The following is a 24743-nucleotide window of genomic DNA, read 5'->3' on the forward strand; positions in this document are numbered from 1 at the left end:
CAGTTGAGGGAGCTTGCATGAAGGAGGAGGAAATATATTTTCGGCAGAGAGTTCAGTAGGAAAATGATGAACGAGCAGAAACTGTAAATATTGTTGAAGCAATGTCCCACGGATGAGCAGCGAGGGAAAAGATCCAGGTACGGTATGGCGGGTTGCAGCTGGGTTATGACACTTTGGTACACGGGCGGAAGGGGTCCGTGGTTTCATTCTACTAGCACTGGCAGCACATTAAAAAAAAAAATCTTTTAAAACTAGTTGAAAATATTTAAAGACAGAGTATATGTATGTGTCTATAGTTTTATATTTTATATATACAACAGATGTTTTAATATTTGAGGTAAGTAGATGAATAACTCTTTTTAATAGTATTTCACCCTCTTAATATAAAATTGCTATAACTAATTAAGTTAAAATGTTTATTCAGAAGGCTATAAAGAAAAGGAAATCTTACCTTTTGCACCACTATGGAAGGACCTGGAGAGTATTATGTTAAGTGAAATAAGCCAGTCACAGAAAGACAAATACCATATGATTTCAGTTATATGTGGAATCTCATGAACAAAATAAACTAACACACAAAGCAGAGACAGACTCATAGATACAGAGAACAGACGGACAGCTGTTGGAAGGGAGGGAGGTTGGGAGGCTGGGTGAGAAGGGTGAAGGGGTTAAGAGGAAAACTTAGACACAAACAGTATGTTGATTACCACAGGGAGAGGAGGAGGCCCGTAGAAGAGGTCAAAGGGGTGATAAATGGTGACGGAAGGAGACAGGACTTGGGATGGTGAACACACAATACAATATATGGATAATATATTAAAGAATTGTATGCTTGAAACCTATTTAATTTTATTAACCAATGTCACCTCAATATTCAATTAAAGTTTTCTAAAAAGAGATTACCATCTTTCCCAAAGCAAACTGATGCAATTTAAAACATGATTTTCAGCACGATTTGGAATAGTTTTGCCTAGCTTTCTAACGATCAAACATCCCAGATTGGTATTTTTCTTATATTAAGACAAATAGAAATGTTTGTTAATATTTCTGTAATAGTTTAATTTGTTAATTGAACCTGAAGGTACTTTGTTTATTTGAGCACACTGATTATCAGGCTTCTCTTCTTAGAGAAAGAGAAGTTTTTTCTAAAAAGAAATGTTAAATATTTTTGGTCACAATACAGATTTAGAAATAAAACGCTGAAGTAACATAATTGAGGGAGCCTCCTTATGGCTGAGAGCACCTGAGTATCCTAGGTCCCCAATTTTTTATCAGAGTGACTTACACGCTGGGGACATCCTCCATCACTAACTTAAAACTAAGGTTACATCAACGGATTTTTAAAAGAGCATACTATAAGAAGAATTATATGCAAACAGTTTAATAAATGTTAGTTATACCAAAGATATTAAATATTGGTCTTACAATAATTAGCGCCAGCTACTGGGTACATCTTTGTCTGATTAAACCGACTTCACAATACATTTCACTTCTGTGGGTCTAACCCAGAGAGGAAAAAAGCTAGAAAATGTCTTCATGGATCAGAAATGTGTGTAAGTGTTAATCACATGACCTTGGCTTCCTTACCAATTTTTGGTGCTTTTAAAATTATGTAATCTGTGATATAATACTTTTTAACTCAGAAGCTTGACCCACATTTAATTAAAATTTAAAAATACAAACAATGCCCATTATACAAGCATGTCACAAAATAACACACCATATTTTCAAAAGAAATATTGTCTTTTAAAAACTCAAAGGTAATATCTTTTCTAGTAACTAAGAATATACACGATCTGATATAAACTGTTCTCATACAACTATTGTTAGCAATGAAGCAGTAACACATAAACATGTAAACATTTAAAAATTGTACTATGTTTGGAATCTAAGTACAAGTCAGCTCTATCTGCATTATAGTTTCAGATAAACACTGAAAACAACGACTAGGATACAAATGGTCATCGGTTAAAGTTTAATTACTGTTCAATAATTCCCTCTTTAAAAAAGTAATGGGTTTTTTTTAATTTTTTTAACAATTTTTATTGTTATTCAATTACAGTAATGGGTTTTGATAAATTCTGACCCACAGGAACAGACATCCTCCCGGCCAAAGCCCTTTTCCTCTCGCTCAGGGTGCTGCGCTCCACCTTCATCTGGGAAGGTTTTCCTCATTCACGGTAACACAGGTGATTACATTCAAATGGCATTTAACAGAAATTGGACCAAACTGCTCTATAATTTCATTTTGCAGTGAATTAATTAACTTCGTAGTAGGTGGCTGAGATGCTGAACATAAGCCTAAAGAAATATTTCACTCTTTAACCTCTGGTGCAGGAATTGCCTCTAAACAAGGCGGCTTCCGTTTTTAGTAAACAGTACCAGGTTAAACACATTTTGTAGGGTGCTAAAGAGTAAAGATACGACATTCATAATGAGTAGATCTAGTTTTTGATAGACATGCACATCCATTTAAAAAGCTGGGGCACTGCGGACAGTTGAGGAGGGTTAATGAAACTCACCGAGAGTTGGCATGCCCGATACTTTGAAAGACTGTTTACCTTAGAAGGTGTGCGTTTATAACAAAATGGCTTCTTTGTCCTTTGTTTAAAAGTTCCCACTTTGTAGCAATTAAAAATATCTTAATGCTGTTGTAATTTATATCCCAGAGCTTGAATTGTAAATGTAATTTTCTAAGTTACTGTTTTTTCAGATCATTAGAATTATATTCTGAAATACATATTCTATTATGTTTCTCCAATTATATTACCAAGATATGGCAGCTAAGTCTTTGTTTCAAGTTTATACCTTTCGTACACCAAGAAAAAAGATAAGACGCCAAACAAGGAATGTGAAAAGCCATCTCATAAAAAGCCGAAATGTCTTTTATTACATGGCATATTTTTCTCTGTCATAAACTTCCGGTTTAGGAAATGAGAAAAGAAATACTTCTTTTGATGAACTCCTTAACAAAGTATTTAACTCAGTATTTTTAGTTTTTCGGATTTTTTTTAATTGTGAAAGGAAGGGAGGGAGGGAAGAACACAGGGAGGGAAGGAAAGAAAAAGGGCAAGAGGGAGGCAGGAGGCCCAACTTCAACTTCGCATTATACCTTTTGGGGAGAACTGCACTAACGTTTAAGGAGCACCATTTCAAAGGAAGCGCAGCTGAAGACTTCAGCCCAATTTCAAAAGCTTTGTAACATACAGTGAAATGGGCCCCTAGAAACAGCCTGAATAATTTTGGTGGGGGAGGTAGTCCTTGGTCAGGTTTCACCTAAACGGTTCTAGCAGGAAGGGCCTCAGCCTGTGTCCAAAGCGTCCCACTGAGGAAACAACTGCTAGGTAATCTCTCTATGAATAAATTCTCTTTCCTGTACAACTTAAGCCCTTCTTGATATAATATGCATAAGGAGAAATGACAAGAATATCATTTGGAAGTTTTAACACTGGCTTGTTATAAGGAAGGCTTCAGCTTAAAAAAGAAAGAATGCTTACACACCAGTTTCAGAAACAATTTTGCCTACAGCATCTTCTAGCTCAATAATTCTGTGGCAACCATGGTCACAAAGGCTGTCAAAAACGGCAGTGAGATTTAAAAAATAAAAATTCAAATAATTACATCCTGTAGGTTTTTAATATGCCATTTACTAAATGGGCAATCACAACAGAAACTTACAAGAGCCTTCTAGTTACAAAAAAAAATAATAATCCTACCTTCTTAGGTTTTTATGCATGTGACTGTCTCTAAAGTCTATCAGGCGAGCATCTAGGGTTTCCTTCTCATCAAATGCTCTGTCTGTCCTGATGTCGCCAGTCACAAGAGACCTTTTGTATCGCTGCTCCCTGGAGCCCTAATTCTAACTAGAGTCCTGAGCAAACACAAAAGTAACCTGGCAGCTACATCATTCTATATAAATGAAAAAGACTTTGCTATCTAAAAATAACGAAAGGCTCCATTTAAATTAATGTTATTTTTGTCAAGTGTTCATTTTACTTTGTAATAATGCAGTTCTGATCCAAATAGAGTTCTTACAGGCTCTAAAAAGATCTCTGGAGATTACATGCAGGGCAGTAATTTAATTCCTATTTCTTGCAATGATATTTAAGGTTCACTGTGGTTCGGGATTTTTAGTGCTGTTGCTGACACCTTATGGAAACTGTTTTATTTGGAAATTCTGATTAGATTCTGTTCAGCTCTTGTTTACAAAAAGTAATATTATAAAAAATGAATGTTTTTGTTCTTGTGAGGTATTCAATCTCTTGCTATTTATTCCTTATTTGATTTCATAATTCTGTTTTGGTCACTATGATTAGTTGCTATGGAAATTACCTCCTACGGAAATAATTCTGATGTCATTATTGTAAGAATATGATTTTTAATGAGTAATATCAATAGCAGACATCAACCCTTGCTAAAAAAAGAAAATCTAATTAAAATTTTTAAAAGGGGGATTAATTCCAAAAGTTATTATCATGGGCCACTTTTCTGATATTTTTTAATTGACCACCTGCTTTTAAAATAAGTATTAAATAAATTTTAAAGTGTTAATCAGCTACTCACTTCCCTAAATTCCAAGGTAACAATGGAAACCAGCACTGTGCCTAGAAAAATGAAAGAACATTTCATCTATCTTTTCTATAAACTAGTAAATGTATGCTCCACTTATGCGAGTTAATGTCTACAGGATTTCAGGGCTCATCAAAGAGACAACTGTGAATAGCACATTACAAATTCCCTTTAAAGATGAAGAATTTAATATCCCAAATTTATCCCAGGAATTTAAAAGGTCAGTGAGTTAACTAAGTGGGCTAAACAATAGATGAGAGCCAGTGAATCATTAGATGAGAATTCCAGAATGCTAAGAAGAAATTTTCTTGGGTGAATTCTATAATTTGTGGTTTGAATAAAACTTTTGAAAAATTCCATTAGTGTTAAAATTCTCACAATGAGAATATGGCTCATATTTAACACATTCTAAATTACTAGACATCTCTCCCCAAAGAAATTTTAATGCTTTCTTCTGCCTAGTTCTTGTTCACTGCCTGGTACTAATTTAGGAATAAATTAACCCTTCCAACAATTAGGGTATTGTCTAGAGAGTGCCTCTTGCACTCTGCTGGGGAAATCACTTATATTATGAAAATCAGAAGTAAATGAGAAATTCATTTCTTCATTATAAAACATGTTTATACCTTATAACTTATTAATTATTGATTTAAATCACTATCTTATTTACCTACATAATTCCATATTACTACATCTACAGTGCTTCTGAATCAAGCCTCATAGTTACAGATTTTGTTAACATTTTATACAGTCAAGGGTTTTCTGTATTTATGCCTGCAACCATGATCGAGGGTCCAAAATGTCTTTGATCGATTTCTGCCTTGGAGCGGGCACTGGCTTGGCTTCAGAACTGGTTTTAGTGTCTGAGTGTTCACCATCAGTTAAACCGTTTTTCCTGGCAGGAAGGAGTTTTCGAGGAGCAGCCACTGGTTTCTGTAAGTGATGCATTAGGGTTGATAATTTGGTATCCAAAGAAGAGGTCTGAGATAAATCTGTTTTTTCCCAGTTGTCCTTAACCGATTGATCTGTGTTGCTCTGTGTCTTTAAGCTGAATGGAGCTTTATCAGAAGGAGGAAGGGGAGCTCGTCTCTTTTTCCTTTTCCCATCAGGTAACTGCTTGCTTGCAGAAGATAATATCTTTTTCTGGACGACCACTTCATGGTTCCCATCAAAGATTGTGGCCCATGGAGGTGGTGAGTATTCTTCATGCTGACCAGTAAGGAACTGTCCATTTGTCTCTTCAATTTTTTGTTGTATTATGTCAGTTAAACTTTCAAGTTTTATAGGTGAATCAATGCCTGTAATCATTTTAAGAAAAAGATACATGGGGAAAAAAATCAAAACAGTATATACTTTACCTGAGTTACTATTTTCCAAACCAATATGCCATCTATAATAGTCATCACAAACACACTAGGATAGCAAGTGGTTTTTTAAAAGTATTTACTTGTGAAAATAACCATACCCATAGAACCAAAAGATCAGATCGCATACTATGCACTGCACACACACACACACACGTATATGCATAAATATGTGTATTCCTAAGTACATGAGTCACGTCCACCTTACAAAGGAATAGTGGCATCCGAATTTTTTCAATTACTTTCCTGGATTTAAAATCTATTCCGACTTCTAAGAGTGGATTCCATTTTTATAAAAGCCTAGTAAGTAAACTGCAATGAACACAATGGATTTTTTCTTATAGACCAGCCAGGTCTCTCTAATAGGGTAAAAATTCAAAACCAAAAACCCAGAGAAATAGAGTGAAATCCTGATAGCAATTTGGCGATAATTCTGGGTGAAATTTTCATTGGTAAAAATAAAAGAACAGAGATAAATGTCTATTAAATGAATCACTGGTATTGTCAAATGTGTAAACCCAAATGTATCCTTTTAAATCTAACAGTTTAAAGTACATGTGAGTGCAGGGACATTGGGGGCAAAACAGACTAGAATCTAGTCGACTTGTGCTTGTTCACAACACATTTCACGGAGGCAATCCTACAAAGACAAATAAATGCCCAACAAATGCCCTTCAAAGTGAAGAAAATGAAATATTAATGAGTCTAATTTTTTTTTAATTTTCTGAAGTATTACATGTTACCAATTTTTTGACCTGACAGGTGTGGCTCATTTGGTTGGGTGTTGTCCAGCAAAGCAAGAGGTCACTGGTTCGATTCCCAGTCAGGACACATGCCTGGGTTGTGGGCCTGGTCCCCAGTCCATACGCATGCAAGAGGCAACTGATAGATGTTTCTCTCTCACACAGATGTTTCCCTCTCTTTCTCCCTCCCTTCCCCACTCTCTAAAAATAAATAAATAAAATCTTAAGAAAAAACTTTACCATTTTTTTGGCCTGAGATAAAAGCTTCCATTTATTAATATTCATTTATCAACACTACTTTAAAACAAATTTAATAAAATACCAAAAATTACTGGACATGATAATATTTTACAATCTGCAACTTTACATTTTCAGAATTTTCATCAGCTATTTAGCTAATATTTATTTTAGTGCACCCTTATTCATTCTGAAACCTTAACATTTTTGTTAGATCTTAAGCATTCAAACTACAAAAATGTGTATTCATTAATTTTGCATTAATTCATCTATTAAACATGAGTTCCTTAGTCTATAATCACAGTCTTTTTTTATTCATTTTCACTGTGCCCCAAAATTTTAGCATTTTAATGTCAATGAATAAGCTGCTTGATTATGGACAATGTTGTTTTTGTTACCCTGCAGCTTAGGAAAGACAAACCCCACTTACTCATATCGTGGTAGACTGAGGTCGCATCTTTTGTCAAGAACAAAGGTGGTTTCCGTGGTGACATAATCTCAATTTTCATAAGTTCTTCACAACAATGCTTCCATTGGCCTAAGAAAGACAGGAAAAGGCAGGCTAGTTTAAAACATAAATGTGAAGTAGTATATTTCATTTTCAATAGATGTCAACACATTTTTGCTTTGAAAAATAAAAGTGAATTTATAAAGCATTACCTTAAGAAAGCCACAAAAATATAGTACTACCCATCATCATTTTATGTCCAGGTCCAGGCATAAAAATAATCTACTTTAAAAATAAAGTTCTATGCATAGATGTTAAGCTAAGATCTCTAGGCTATTAAATACTGTACTACTTCACTAAATGGGCAATGATTAAAATTTCTATTAATGACAAAATTTATACAAGTTTTCTTCTCCCATATATTAAACAAAAGTGTCCAGTATTTGAGACAGCTGAAAGGTAAAACATCAGATGAAATACAGTTTACCCAGGAGGGAAAAAAGGAGTAGTAGTTCTCAAAAATAATTTCAACACTGAAAATTCTAAGTAAAAACTAAAGATTGGTTATCTAACAATTACATCTTCAAGATGATTATCATGCTTTTAAAAAAAATCATGCAACTCTAGAAAAACAATACATTTTCATTTAAATAAAAGGTATATAAAAGCCTATTATTGTAATGACAGAGCCATCAATATTCTAACAGAATCTCATTTATTTGAGGAAGAACACTTCAGATAAAGCCATTAGGCATTCAGAATAAACAAATACTCTTGAATAAGTTGTTTCACTTATTAAGTTACACTATAGAAGTGTGGACAATATTAATTTTTCTTTTAATTATGTTTTACTATTCTCATCTTAAAATAAAATTCTCGGATTATTTCTTCTGAATGGATATAAAAAAACTGAAGCTTTCCATATTTACTGTGCACCTGCATGCTGGATCACAACTGTGGGAGAAACTATGTGTCTATACATTCATATTACAAAAGTCTAAGTTATTGAGGTTCACCATTATTAAATTGTTGTATCAGTAGAAAAGTAAATGTAATGCACATGTGTCTTTTTAGACTGATTTTGATCCATATTTCTTTTCCTTTTATTATATTCTCAGTCTCCATATTCAATATCCAACTTAGTTATTTTCCAGGGCTTAAAAATTAAAGACGTTTCATGTTTAGTCAAATTAGCTATTCATTTTTGTTGTTTTAAGTCTGTCATAGTAATATGGTAATATATGCTAAATTTTAAATCCATAACCTTAACTGGTTAAGCAACATAAAAACCTTTCAGTATGTTTTATTATAATGCTAAATACAGAATATCATAACAATTTCAAAATAACCTACATAGCAACTCAAAAAGGGAATAAAATCTTGAGTTTGAGGCTTCAAAGGTTGCCCTGCAGAATTTAAATCTAGTGGGATCTGAGATCTGATAACTTATTCCTCCCCTCCACTTCCTTTTTAGATAAATATATAAAAGCCAGCTCTTCCTTCTCGGGGGCAGAAAAAAAGACCATATTTAATGGAAAAATAATGAAACACTTTAAACCAGCAAACATTTCTCTGTCAAATCTTACACAAATTATAAAGTGCAGTATTTTCTCTATATTGATAGATGAAAGCTTTTGATGGTTAGACTGGTAGCAGAACACCAATCATGCTGAAAATTGGAATATAAAGCCACATTATTCCATGTGTTACTGAAGTCTGAGGGACAAAAAGGTGGTATGTTCACTGGCCAAGACTTTACAGCTGAAACATTTACCAGTGACTAAATCAGTACGCACAGTTACGTATGCTACCAGTACGCGAGCGTAAAAACAAAGACTCAGTCTACAATATTCAATGAATGTATTCATTCATATAAAATCTGTACATTGAAGATGTTTCCCACAATATTTGTTAAACTATTCCCAGTCAAAATAATGTGATGCCAAGCTGCTTATGTAACTCAATATTTATGTTATTAAATATCCGGAAAAAATTACTTTTGACCCACCATTCCTAGCTCTACTCTTTTGATCAACCAAGACAAGTGGCATTTCCTCTTCTGCATGTTTGTTAGCTCTCAATTATTAAAAATTAACTATTACATATAATAACTACGTACGGCACCAGGGGGCACTACAAATATCAGGGGAAGCACTTGTGAAGTGTACTGTCATCTAATCACGATGCTGTACACCTGAAACTAATCCAAAGTACTGACTGGAAACTGTAATTTTAAAAAAGATTAAAGTAATTCTATGGTAAAAAATTAAAAGTTAACTACTGTATCCCCTTTGCCTCGCAACTTCCACTCCTCAGGCTGTTCTTCAACAGGATAAACAGGACCTGGTGCCATTAACGTTTTCCCAGGATTTCCAGTTATCTCACTCTTCTGATTTTCAACTCTTCGGCAGAATCTAATCATTGAAATCTGCTCTAAATGTTAAGTGACTCTTATTGTGCCCTGGCCATCTATCCTCTACTTTGTTGTGTTGTCATATTTCACCTGTGATTACAGGAGTCTACACTTATCACCAGGAAGGCAGAAACTTTAAAGTGCCAGTCAATCTGTAGGACAGTATAAACACTTGCTTCTTTGCTTACATACACAATGCATTCTAAAGTACAAAAGCAACAGAACTTATACTTTAAAAACTAGACACATCAGCTGATTTTATCCCCCAAACATTAAGTACTAAAGAAACAGCCACACCTGAGAACCTTGTTGTCACCACTTTCTCATTACTTCGACGGTACAAAAATGCAATGAGATTCCTCCGGCTCCCCTTTCTAGCATGATAAACTATTTTACATAACCTGGACAATGAAAATATAAGATCATGCAGTAGAAGTTGATATCCAGACAATAATATTCTGGCATTTTAACTTCCTTTTATCCTTCCTTCCTGCTCTTATGTACATAAAAATTATAAAATACCAGAATCATTTCTAAAAATAATAGTCTTTTGTAGACAGACTCTCTAAATCAAAGCATTTACGGAAGCAGTTAAAATTTTAGCTGTGATTAACAAATGAAAGGAAGCTGTCTTTTAGACAACACACCTATCATCAGCTGAAATTTTAAGAGAAAGAAATATAGTCCATGCTTATCAGCATGGAACAACTATGTAAACACTGAGTGCTTAGGTATAGTACTTAAGAAAAACCACCTCCTGAAGAATCCATAAAGGCCAAGGAAGGAGTCCTCTCTCTGGTTCCCTGGAGCAAACTCGAAACCTCTTCAGGACTCAATTTGCTCATGGTTAAAGCAGAGGGAAATAATTTCTACACCACTGGGACGTTATGAGGAATAAATGAAGCCATATGGTATGCGGAAGGTAATCAGACATGGTTCCCTTTTCTGCCTGCTCCCAGTCATCACTGTAATACTTGACCAGGCCACGGATCAGAGCAAGCTTATAAAACTTAATCTGAGGGCTGCAGATATTAACTCTTTTTATAGGGTTTCCCAAAATTGCTTTTAAGGAGTCCTAAAAAGTTACTAGGATTATTTCTAGGAGTTGCAGAAGTAACTACTATTGTTTGAAAGTGGCTTTACTTTGTAATTCTATAGAAAAGTATTCTAAACAATTAAGCTATTGGTTGAATCTACCACTAGGCTTAATTTGACAGAAATATTTTCCCATTGATAAAATCCCTCTTTAAATTGAGACGATTAGAGCCCCATATATTTTATACTAGAACTCTATTACATTACCTTCACATTGTCTTATAATCCATGCCACTGGACTATATTATTGAAACTGAGAATGGTATGTATGTTTAAAAAAATCTCTTTGGATGATATCCAAGATGATATTACAACAAATCTAAGTTAACAGAAGGTTACAAGAAAATGAATTTCTTTTCAAGCATTTCAGTATTTTAGGATCATTACCATCTAGAGAAGTGTTTAATTCCTCAAGTGGTTTCTTATCAAACAACATGGATGATCTTGAGAATATCATGCTAAGTGAAATAAGTCAGATGGAAGATTTAAGAACCATGTGATCTCACTCACATGTGGGATATAAAATTGAAAGCAACAAATGAACAAATAAGAAAAACAAACAAAAACTCACGGACATAGGCCCTGGCCAGGTGGCTCAGTTGGTTAGAGCATCATCCCAAAACACCAAAGGTATGATCCAGGTCAGGGTACATACAATAAGCAACCAATGAATGCATTAAAAAGTGGAACAACAAACTGATGTTTCTCTCCCTCTCTCAAATCAGTACAAATTAAAAACAAAACTTCATAGACACAGACAACAGTATGGTGGTTACCAGAGGGAAGAGGGGTGGGAGGGTAGTAAAGGGTAAAAGGGGTGAAATATATGGTGACGAAAAAAGATTTGACTTTGGGTGGTGAGCACACAATGCAATATACAGATGATGTATCATAGACCTGTACACTTGAAATCTATATAATTTTATTCATCAGTGTTACTCCAGTAAACTTAATTTAAAAAGAAAATGTATTTGCACAGAAGTATATCAATGAAAAATCTAGTTCTTTCTAAAGTATGAGTAAATTATCTCAACGTAAATAAAAATGTCATAGACTGTCTTCAATGCCTACTGTGACTTCATTCTTGAAGAAACTGCTTAAAATCATAGCTTGCAGTCATCAGGTTGATTTTTGAATATTTTAACAATTACAATGTCATAGACTTCAAAAAATAGTAAGAAGGAGATACAAGGAATTCAAAGGTACACTATACTATAGTCAGCAGGCAAAGGGAAGGGTGAGAGGAAAAGCATCAGTGCGTTGGAGATACAATACTACTTTATTCAAGAGCATTCACATTTCTCGATACAAACTATAAGATTATAACATGTATAATTTTACTATTTAGATTGCTGTGTGTATCCTTTCAGGATACATAAATATACTACTAGAAAATGCCAACTAACTTACTAAGATCAAAGAAATGCTGCCAAAAGGCTTCCATCCATTTCTGAAGATCTTCTCTACTGTCAGCTGCAAAAATTTGAGTTACAGCCTCTCCAGCAACGGGATTGATGACAGAGAAACTGTGGGTTTTCTTCGCATTCTTATCCATTGCTCGAATTCTGGTCTCCTAAAAATTAAAACAAAATTGGTGTGTTACAGGAGAATATTTCTGTAATGATCAAATAAATGTTTTATTGCTTAACTACTATATTTACACCGCTTGCAATTATAATCTTATTGCTGATCACTTGGAATTTAAAATATGTAATTTTGAGAATGTTCAATATTCAAACTCAAATCTAGAGGGTTTTTAAAAAATGCTTTATATTAAAGATACTGAGTAATATTTCAAAGGATGCTACAGATAGCAGTTATGTTAAATTACGTGAGATTAAAATACAACCTGCTTCGATCTCTCAGCTTATGCAGGAGTTTGCTGTCTTTTATATGCACCTTAAAATTTGCAGTGAAACAAGTATAGCATGTAATAAATGTAATGTGAGTTATGTTAACTATATTTCCAGCAGTAATAAAATAGGAGAATCAGTAAAGTATGTTTCTTATTCTAATATTCATGCATAATATACAGTGTTATCAGTTAAAGCAGTAAAATCATAACTTAGTGTTTACTGCAGGAAAACAGGTTTTCTTCATTAACATTTATTTCATATGTAACAATCATTTACCAAGCTCATAGCCAAAGATCCATAAAATAATACTGTATAATCCTCATAATGGTAAATAATATTTTTTCAAATATTGAATGCAAGACTGTAGACCAAAAGCAATGATTTCATTCACGTGGATGGTCTGGACCATTTTTCTAGTGGCACTAAGTATGACACTGTGGTGATGCTCATGGTGTCAACACGTAGAAAAGTCGGCTCCCAAGTCACACACAGGCACTGCCATGCCACAGCACGAGCCAGCTAGGACTTGGAGTCTCCAAGGAAGCTTAGGGACAAGAGTCTGTAGTAGAATCATCTGTTATGCAAAGATAGGGATTGGCCGCCAGAATAATGATTGATATTACATTATTCAGGAGCAGTGATGCCATTAGAAATATAACGTGAGCCACATATGTAATTTAAGATTTTCTAGTAATCCCACTTAATAAGGTAAAATGAAACTGGTGAACATAATTATGTATAATAACTATTACATTATTTTTAAATAATGTACTTTATGTAACCCAACATATCCAGAATACTAACATATAATGGATACAAATTTTTTGAAATATTTTACACTTTTTCATACTAAGTCTGCAAAATCTAGTCTGACGTACAGAACGTCTCAATTCGAGCAAGCCACATTGTAAGAGCCTAGCAGCCACTGATGGCTGTACTGGGTAGAGCGGGCCTAGAGGGGTCTGGTCAGGACTACAGGAGGGTGCAGAAGAGCGTCTGGCTGGCAGTTACAAGCGGTGAAGAATGGGGGGAACTCTTTACTCCATCGCGGATAGGGTGGAGAGACTGCACGATCACACACTAAAACCAATACGCCCATATAACAATGTCTATGTGGACAGGACCAAAGTAACAAAGAGTTACCGGGAAAAAATCCATCCACTCCCTGAAAAATGGGTATATACATGCAGGCGAACCCCATATACTACACAAGAAGTTCTTTTCTGAAGGAATTCTTATTGAAAAATCACATGAGAAAAATGTATGCTATATAAAATAGCAACGTAACTTTGAACCTTTGGAGTATCACAGAATATAAGGATAGGTCACCCTCTTAGACATGATCTATGCTGTCATTTTAAAAATGTAGGAATGTGACTTGAGAATGACACCTCTAAGGAAGAATCTTCGATACGCTTCTCTAGCAGATTAACTGAAGGCAGACTCAATGAAGGGTAAGGAGAGAACTCTTTCTTGCTGTTAGTATTTTAAAAAACTCCAAACAATAAAATATGAAGTATTCTTGTTGCTTCCCTCCACCCAAATCCATTTTAATGCAAATTTCTGACTACCTTTGGAATACAGGATTAAAATAGACTCAAATTTCAATAAAAGTGATTTTTTAATAAATGAATATATACATTTTTAATACTATCAAGGTATCATTTCAAATGAAAATAGCTACACAGCAAATCCGGTAAACTGAATCACTGATATCCCCCCCAAAGAATGTAGTGCAAGAATACATAAATACCGTACACACCCATTAACTCTGGTAACTACCACACCACTAAATTTTTATAAAAACAAGAGGGATTTTTAAAGGGTGCGAAAGAAACACAGAATAGATCATTTGAATTAGCTTCTATATTTTACCACCCAAAATAATTAAACTCATGGGAAAATTTTAAACCCAAAAGTTGAATGTCAAAGAAATGATTAGACAAAGTCTCTGGAAATGTCAGAAAGTTCGTGCAAGCTGTTTTTCAGCGTGGGCAAAGTATGACAGTGTTCAGGACTCCACTTCCCAATCAAGGAATAGATTAGCAAAGAGAAGGTGAATTTCAGGCCTGTTACCATTCGGGCCCATACGATGTACAGATGCAGAAAATACTCCTCTCATGGTACAAAAGGAAAGAAGTTGAGTATTTTTGCCTCCACTATTTCTACCACCTAAACTATTGCTCGATACAATCTAAGTGACTGAAAAATATTTAATGAATAAAAGAATGAGAAAGAGAAAGGACTCAGATAATGATAAAAAGTTTACATTGATAGACTCAGAGCCCAGAGATAATCTCTAATTCAATTCTTTAATTTATAGATGAGGAAACTTATGTTCTGAGATAAGTGGACAGAAATCCAAGATCCAAGTTTCTGGTCTTGCTTTTGATAATCCCCAAACTGGTAGATATTTGGGAGACGTTAGAGTCACCTGTTACTGATTTGAGGATAGAATTGAGATTATTCACTGTGAAATTTTAATCCTTGCTGGCTCGACTTTTGTCACCCAGCACATACTGAACTGCAACCTTCCACAGCCAACTCAAGTCAATAAAAATACAACATGAGAAACCAATTTTGTAACAGAATGTAATTAACTCTTACATCAAAGGAAAATTTCCTTTAGTTCATTTTGTTCATTAGTTTGAATTAAAAATGCATTTCAATCTCTCCATTTCTGTGGTAATGAAAAATTACCAGATCAAGACAGATTTATGAATTGTATCTCACCTTACTTTTGTCTATAGGATTTTAAGGAAATTTACTATGCACACAGATTATTGTCTCCAAATACTCTTTCTTACTAAAAAGAATCAAAGCTCTTTAGAGAAATGACTGATTCCTAGCCTGGGTCAGGAAGTGTATGGGATGATTCTGGAATATCTTGTCCTAAAAAAATCAAAGATTACTAGGGTTTTATCAAATGGACTTTTATCAACTTGAAGAGGCTTCCAGTAGCCAAAGATAGGACAATCTGAATATCAATAACAATGGAAATGAATTGATACTTGAAATGTCTTTAAATCCATAAATTCATAATGATATTTAAAAACTAACTCATTAATCACCCTTGAAGGATGCTAGGAAACCACTTCATTGTTTTGGTAAGTAGGATATAAATGCAAAAAAATCAAGTCATTATCTTGCCTTTCCTATAAAAATGGTACCTCAATTACATAGCTGATAAAGTAGTGGCATATCCATTAATAAATGAAGAAAGAAATTTAAAATGTCACAAGTTGCGATTACCAATGAAATAAAGGATCTAAGCAATGCTCAGCAGTGGGTGTTAATATGCATGGAAGGTCCATACTATATGCTTCCTGATAAAAGTACATAATATTTCCTAAGACATGTTCTTATTAACCAGTCGAAATGTGATGCAGAAAAAAGACAATATGAAGATGTAATTATGCAAAATTCTGTAGGATCAATGACCCAATTTCTTCACAAAAACATTGGGTGTGAGAGTGTGTGTGTGTGTGTGTGTGTGTGTGTGTGTGAGTGTGAGACAGAGAGAGACAGAAAGTGAATGAAAGCTAATAAAGAGACCTGATCAATCAACTATCACTATAATGTATGGCCCATATTTGGATCTTGATTCAAAAAACCATTAAAAAATTATAATTTAGGAAATTTGAACACTGTCTGAATTTTTAAAAATTTTGTGTATTGATTTTAGAGAAAGGGGGAAGAAAGAAGAGGAAGAGGGAAAGAGGGAGGGAGAGAGGGAGGGAAACACTGCTTTGTTATTCCACTCACTTATGCATTCATTGGTTGGTTCTTGTACCTGCCCTGATCAGGACCAAACCCAAAACCTTGGTACATCAGGACAATGCTCTCACCGACTGAATACCCAGCCAGGGGACTATCTGGATCTTTTACCATATATATAAATTTTCAGAAGTATGACCATTGTAATATTTACAAATAAAATAATAAAGTTTTCTTTAGGATTTCCTTCAAAATAATTCTATGGTGGTGGTAATGTGTGAGGGTACAAACGAGTTCATTTATATTATCTTCTTTATAGATTATCTTGAAATTTAAAAACTAACAATTCGAAAATAACATACAAGTACTAAAAACTAAGCATCCGCTTTCTTATCTATAATGCAGAGATAATATTATTTTACTGCTAGCTTCCTCACAAACATATGCAAAAGATAAATGAGTTCAATGGAGGGTGATTGTTCTAAAGTCTTGTTGATCAGAGATGAAGAAAACATGTCTCTAGCCAAAAACAAGTTTTAGGCCTTATGTATACTCTAATAACAAACAAAGTATACTTTGACAACATATGACAAGGAGTGTTTGAAATATGTAAAGTATAACCATAAATTAAACCAAGCATTAGGTATAATTAGTACTAGTGGGATATAATTATTTTCAATTTATGTCAATGAAATCAGACATAAACTCATACTAAAAGAAAGACTGTTTTAAAAACCATTTTTGTCGTATTTAACAAAGGTCAACATGAATGGTTGGCAGAGTTCAGACATTAAGAGGACTTAACGCAATCAGAAGAAAACCCCATGTGCTTCATAATAATTTTGCTTGCTAGGGTTCATGATAAAAGTAATGGTGAAAAGCAATTTCAAGACAATTTAACAAAGGTCTATCACCCCAACTAGTGTTATTGACTTGTTTAGTGCAAATTTTATTAGTCATTAAAATGAAGTGATGCATAATATTTAAATCAAGAAAAGACTATTGATCTCAAAGACCCATACTTCTTTTCCACTCTACTCCCCACCCCACTGGCAATGGATAAAACTTCGGCTAATAAAATGCTTTCTACAATGTGTCGGAGATTCAGTGGCTCCAGTTAAGTACCCCTATTGAGAATGTCTTACTCAAAAACATTCACAGGGAAGTTTTTTGAAGTTGAAGCAATCACTTTGAAGTAAATCATCCTTTCAAATTTAGATTGAAAAGAAGAGGGGAATAGCTTTTAGGCTTTTCTTTCCTTAATGTGACTATTTCCACAGATGGCTCCCTATGAAAATTAATGAACTGACTTAGCCTTACAGGAAATGCCATTTAGAAGGACAAGAATTATAGTTAGAGAAGAGAGCCTGTGATCAAAATAACAGAACTATTATTAATATACCTTAGTAACTGCAAAACGCATGTTTTCACATAATTTTTGAAGTAGCAAGCAAAATGATTTTCTAATTCATGACAGAAGACCACCAAAACAAGGGAACTCTGATTCGTACTTAATAGTTAAGATTATTAAACATAAAAGATCTTAGGGACTCAGCACTGGAAATATACTAAAAACTGAAAAACATTATCCTTAAAAGTTTTATGTGGTGCTTACCTGCTCTACATATCAGAAAATAACAAGTTGACATTTATCAAAGCTCCTGTGTAAGAATGCATGAACAGTGTGTGTCCCATTCCACAGTAAGCAAACTGTTAAAACATTGATTTTATATTTAAAAACCAAATAATTTAAAATACCGACTAAGTAAAACGCTGTAAGTTTGTTGTGTAATATTTCGGGCAGACCCAGAAACACAGCATTCACTTGCTACTTCCGGAGGAGTAATACCGCTCCAATACATGTTGTGAGTATTAATGCAATACCAATATGCAGTACCAATTAATTACTCTGAAAACTGGCAATTTAAACTTTAAACATTTTATCCGGCCTTTTCAGGAGGAACTGTAATTCATTCCTCCTTGATGAGAAAAATTCTCAAAAAGAATACAAAAGAATGCCAGCAAATATATGTCCACGGAAGGGCAGTCTAAGAAAAACATACGCAAGCTGCACGGTAGTAACTGATTCCGGAGCGGCACTCACAAAGCACTGTGTCGCCGCTTACACTACTTGTAACTGTGAAGAGGAAAGCTTAACTACACACTGGAAAAAGCTAGTGGTCCCCATGTCAACCCAGCATTGTCAATAATAAGACAACCTGATATCATGTGCCTTTGAACAGGATGCTCTACAAAGTATTTACCATTATCCATGAATTATTCTTGTAAAGAATACTTTAAAATCATCAATCAAGCCTCTGGACCTAATGTATGGGTTAGAAGAACAAACGATGCACAATACTTAAATATTCCTAGACTAAAAGCAAAAGCTAAAAGAACACTTTGAGGACAATGGGAAAATTTGAGCATGAACTGGATATAAGATGACATAAAAATTATTGCTCATTTGCCTAGCTGTGATAATAATAGTTTGTGTGTGTGTGTATATACATTTTTTTCAAATGGATCAGCAAAACATAGATAAGAGGCTTTATAAACTTTCAGCTATGAGTAAGGTCTTAGGATCTAATATAAAACATGGTGACTACTGCTGATAACACTATTGAATAACTGACACTTGCTGAGTAGAACTTCTCACCAAAAAAAGATTAAAAATAAAACAAAACAAAAAAACTGTAATGCAATGATTGTAGTATTGATGACACAATTTGTATTTGTCAAAATTGTCAAACTATATTTTTAAAATTGGTGCATTTTATGTGAACTCTACCACCTAATTAAAATTTAGATTAATGTAAAGTATTTAGCTCCATTTATAAAAATTTTAAAAAGATATAAAGCAAAAACGAGAAAATGTTAACTGTTAAATCTACATAGTACACAAGTGACCATTATAGTATTTTTTCAACTCTTCTGTAAATTTGAATAATTTTATAAGTTGAGAGAAAAATAAGTAAAAATTATTTTAATAGGAGGTAGAATTACATGTCATATTTTCCTAAGTTAAATAAATTTCTTGACCACAATGATATTTGACATATTTAAATAAATAGACTAGTGGAATTTACTGTTAAGAGTGAAGTTTTCGGGTGGTTAAAAGAGTCCAAAGAAACCTGAGGTGAAAGTAGGAATTGCAAAGAGAAAAGTTTCTAGAGAAAGGGCAGGAAAAGCTTCTAGAGAGAGCGCTGGGGAAAACTGGGGTGACAATATTGCAAAGCTAGAGAAGAAGACTTTCCCATCTGTTTAATCTTTGTGATTAGCAACTAAACTATATTAACTTTCCCAACCTTAACTCTTACCTCATACTTTAACCTTAAATTCCCTTTTGTACTTTAGACAAAAGTCACGCACAACGGGAGAAATATCTGGCATCGGTCCTCAGAGTCAAATATAACCAAGTCGAAGGCTGAGTCTATACCAATGACTAGATTCGTCACTTTCCTGTGAATTTGTAGTGGTCAGTGTTGACCCACCACTGGGATTTCTAAGTATGCTAATTTCAGTTATCTTAGTAACAGGAGTTGATTGACTACAGAATCCTATTAGTTGCTAGGTCATCAGCCTTTATTACCATAAGGAAAAATGAGTCCATTGAAATCAGGTCAATTCAGTCAGGCCATGCAAACACTGTCAACCACTTTTCAGGAATTAGACCCTTGTCATCAGACAAAAAACAAGACAAAACAAAACAAAAACAGGTATATTGCCTATAATAAAGAGTTGTTCCTTTTTAACTGTCCTCTAAAATTTAAATGGTAAAGGTTCAACCCATGCCCAAGCCATTGCGCCCAGAGGCAGATTGCAGCTTCAGGCTCAGAGCCTCATTTCAGAGCTACTTTTTACTTTCAAAACTGATTCCGAGTGGGTATGGAGACAGGAAAAAGTCTAATTTTGCCTTCCAAATCTAGTCCAGCAGTATGTCTACGAGGAAATGGAGAGTCCACACATTTTTATCTACTTTTTTCTACCCATTATGGAAAGAATGAACTATATAATCTTCCTTACTGGACTGACAAGTTCTAGCTCATCTCTGAGTCCATTTCTTCTCTTGTAAAACAGGAGTAATATATCTGTACAGCAGGGCTGACTTCCATCTGCTCTGCCTACCTTAAAAAGCTGAGATAAAGTAAAATGAGTACCTTGAAGACTGTTTTCAAATAAAACAAATGACTTTAAAAATATTTGTTTAGACCTGGCTGGTGTGGCTCAGTGGTTGAGTGCCGGCCTACAAACCAAAGGGCTGCTGGTTCAATTCCTGATCAGGGCACATGCCTGGATTGCAGGCCAGGTCTCCAGTGGGGGCCCACAAGAGGCAACCACACATTGATGTTTCTCTCCCACCCTTTCTCCTTCTCTTCCCCTCTCTCTAAAAATACATAAATAAAATCTTTAAAAAATATATTTGTTTAAATTGCATTTTAATTTGTTTTATGGTTATCCATATTCCACTACACAACATGTAAGAAAAAAATCATAGGATTCAATTTTTACTACCTACCTACCTAGTGAACAGGTTAGAAATCATCTATGTAGAACAGATGCCAAAAATATTTAACCTAAATAATCAGGCAAACACAGATTTGGGGACTGCCTGGACTTCTCGGAAATATAATGGGAGATTAAAAAACAAAAGGCAGCGAGTGAAGGGCACAATTTAGATGAAAACAAAACAAACAAAAGACATTGGTGATCAGATGCAATTTGTGATCCTTGATGGGGCCTTGGATCAAATAATAAATAAAAATTTAAAGAACTGTTTGGGGACAATTGAGGCAATTTGCTCTGTATATTAGATATTATCTTATCAACAGTAAATTTCTTGAGTGTGCTAATAAGATCATAGTTACGAAGGAAAAATCCTTGTTTTCAGAAGCATGCTAAAATAGTCTAGGAAAGAAATGTCACGCCTTTTACTACTTACACTGAAATGGTTCAGAAAACAATTTAAACCATGTAGAGAGAAAGCACATGCGACAAAATGTTAACAATAGATAAAGAATTTAAATGAAGTGTACACAGATGTTCATTATTCTGTTCTTCCAATTTTTCCATGCACTTGAAATTTTCAAAAGACTAAGGTGGAGAAAAGTTCTGCTTAAACCAAACAAAACAAAGAGTTGGCAAATAATTTAAAAACGTTAACAATTTTCCAATAAAATTGCATTTTTTAATAAACCTAGTTTTATAAACCAAAATAAATTCGCTATGTTGTAATAGTGAGGTATTATTTAAGAGCAACACAAATCTTTCTAATCCACAAAACAGATAAATTAAGTGGACTTAATTATATAATAAAAGGTCTCACTGAAGGATTTCCTTTAAGTAAAAAGCAGTGTAATTTCTAAAAGCAGGATAGAAACAAACCATATGTTATTATTGGAAAAGTTCATAGAAATTAACTCACATCCTTATTTATTAGCAAACCAGTATCTACAGGTTTTTAAAGACACACCACTTTACATTTTTCTTCAAAAGGAAATTTAAAGACAAATGAAACATGTATAGTTAACAGATGGGATTGCTCGTATTTTACCATACACTTCAATTCAACCACTGCAAAGGCAAGCAAATTAGAACAACTAGAAACATTAGGTTTAGTCTTTAGGAAGAAAAACGGATATTCTGCTCTAGAACTGCCATTAAAGTATTCCACAGCAGGAATGCTAAAAAGCGGGTGGGGGGCTCTAGTAAACCTGAAACTAGATGAAGATAAATTTAAGATCCTGGAATAAAAGAAAGTCTGGCTTAACATGAAAAATTTTCCTAAAGATTTGTGGCTGAAAATTCTGTCACTAAATTTTAATCATTTCCTTTGTGTCAAACCCGTGTGTGTGTGCATTTAATAGGTACTCTAGGTGGTATGGTCCTACTTTTTAAATGCAGTGTAGGCACTCCAGTATTCTAAATGAACCGTCAGGCTTTCCTCTTCCGACAGAAGGTTGGACCATTGCCCATCAATCCCATAAGAAATCAGAAAGGATGCTCAGAAGTGTCTTTTCATGGATTCATTTAAATGTTAGCTAGAAAGAACATCACTGTAACATGAGCTAACAATTTATGCTTATGTAATCTCTTAATTTAAAAATTCATGGAAAATTTAAATATCCTCTTAATGGAGAGTTAAATTCTCTGCTTTAAAGCCTATTATAGATTTCCAATTACTATGTTTTCTTAGGAAATATACAGTCTCTCCCTTACAGAACAAACTGTATAAAGGAAAGAAAAATAGGATTAATTATCTTTGTGAACAAACCTATTTTTAGCAGTACTTCCCTCTTCTTTTTAAGATGGCAACAGTGTAAATTGTACAGAAATGGACAAACATCATTAAATGTTATATTTTTATTTCCAAAATAGCATTTTATTTACCTTGTTAATGGACACTACCAAGGCTGGTTCCACTTTAGCTTCGATTTCTTCTGGAGTGTAAAAACAATAGAGTTTCCCTCCTTTCAAAACACAATACAGCCGTCTCCAACTAAGCCGACCCTCTAACATTTGCTGGAAAAATAAATCAAGAAACTATCAACCTTAAATCATTATTTATCATCTTAACTCTAAATTCAACAAAGTACCTAAATTATCAAAGTTTAATTAGTTTTTTTGAAATTGTTAAATGTGTTTGTAACCCATCAATTTACTATATAAGTCAACAGCACAGCCCAAAACCAAAGAGTAAGTTACTATTAGACAGTAAAGGCCTGGAGTCTCAAAACCATTAAACAAGCAAAATGGAGGTAATGATCATCATATAACTTTACATACAGAAAGTCATAAATCAGTGCAGTTTTAGAAAAGCTAGTCTATTAAAAATGAATACTTAGAATTCCACAGCAATTCATCTAATGACTCAGGGAAATTATAAAAATAGCTCAATATTCAAAATATAACTTTCCCTTACTGTTCTTAGAACACTGGAAAATGTTGACTGCCCTGTAAGAATGCAAATTTTCTTTCCTCTTAATGTAATCTTTTAGAAAAAGCTATTGATTCATTGGAGCCCATAATTAATTATTTACTGAATATAAATAACTATGGTTATAAATAAATCAGTAGGTGGCACAGAGGCAGCTTCGGAAACCCAGAGGCCTAAAGTGTGCCAAAAGCTGTGTGCCAGGAAGGCCTTCACGTGAGAGGCGCTGAGCAGCGCTCATAGGTTCCCACAAGGAGTCCTCTGTTGCTGCTGATCCTGTTACTGCAATTGAGGAAGCAGAGGAACCTAGAGAGGTAGCTCCCCAGCCATCCAAACTGCATTAGACCCCTCCCCGTCCCTGCTTCTCATCCCCACGTCTCCCCCTCTACCTCCCAATCTATGTCCAACACTGATAAAACTGTTATTTAAACGAAGACTCTAAAAAAATACTTCTCAGTACCAGGATTAAGATCTACGTTGGAGCTATAATTATTGTAGGATATTTAAGGTCCTCTAACCTGCTGATTAAGAAATCCTGCAATTGCATCCTCAGCCATACAAGCTGGCTGGGCGACTAATCGACAGCACATGTTGCCATACAAGGGAAGCCAAAACGAAGACTCTTCTATTTAAATGAGAGGAAAAAAATCAAATTACAAATATATTTTAAGGTCATTGCACATTTTTTCCTTTTTACAATTACTTTGGGCTTATATAAGAACATACATAGGTAAAGGTTCATCCTACTCAAACACCAGTACCGTGGTTAATGACAATCATATGAGATGATATTAAACAGATAGTTTACAGCACGCTATCACCTGGAATAGATGTGAAACTTTTAGTCTCTTGATCTCTTGTTTGATCTTAAAGTAATTAACCAATAGAAGTAGTTCAGGGCATATAAGTAAACTCATTTAATATAGAAAATTTCAATTTAGTGATTTTTGTATATCAAATTCTAATTTTGCTGAGTTTCACTATAATAATTAGCAAAGTGTTCCTCTTAATAAAACATTTCAGAGTACAAATTTAAGAAAATAATTTAATAAACTTTTTGACTTCCCTTCTTCTTCCCCTACCTAACTGAAGAATTTAGTTGTAAGTCATTAAGTAGAGTCCACCAAGCTAGGCATCTCTGCTGGGGCTAGGGTGAAGCCGTGGTGTGCTCCAGCTGGGTGAGAGAGGAAGAGGAGGGTGAGTAAGAGAGCTGCGTGGCACAAGGTATCAGAGCCAGAACAGCTAATTACATGGGGCACAGCCTAGAGCCCAAAGGAGATCTTTGCTCAGGGAATGGCCTGGCAGTGGGAGTCAGGGCATGAGAAGAGTGAGGGGGGCTGCCCCACATGAGGTATCAGAGCCCAAGG

General features: G+C 34.4%; 1 protein-coding gene across 1 annotated transcript in view; it reads right to left on the minus strand.

Moving 5' to 3' along the window:
• Window positions 1–2859: 2859 nt before the first annotated feature.
• The window catches only part of RTKN2 (rhotekin 2), a 67969-nt gene continuing 46085 nt past the window's right edge, over window positions 2860–24743 (minus strand). The window contains exons 8-12 of the mRNA XM_024561433.3: window positions 23895–24001; window positions 22833–22964; window positions 12280–12442; window positions 7344–7451; window positions 2860–5867 (exon numbers count right to left, since the gene is read on the minus strand). Of these exons, the coding sequence (XP_024417201.2) occupies window positions 5338–5867; window positions 7344–7451; window positions 12280–12442; window positions 22833–22964; window positions 23895–24001 (1040 nt within the window). The 3' untranslated portion in view covers window positions 2860–5337. The remainder of the gene's footprint in view (window positions 5868–7343; window positions 7452–12279; window positions 12443–22832; window positions 22965–23894; window positions 24002–24743) is intronic.

The sequence above is a fragment of the Desmodus rotundus genome, chromosome 4, assembly GCF_022682495.2.
Source record: "Desmodus rotundus isolate HL8 chromosome 4, HLdesRot8A.1, whole genome shotgun sequence".
Taxonomy (NCBI): domain Eukaryota; kingdom Metazoa; phylum Chordata; class Mammalia; order Chiroptera; family Phyllostomidae; genus Desmodus; species Desmodus rotundus.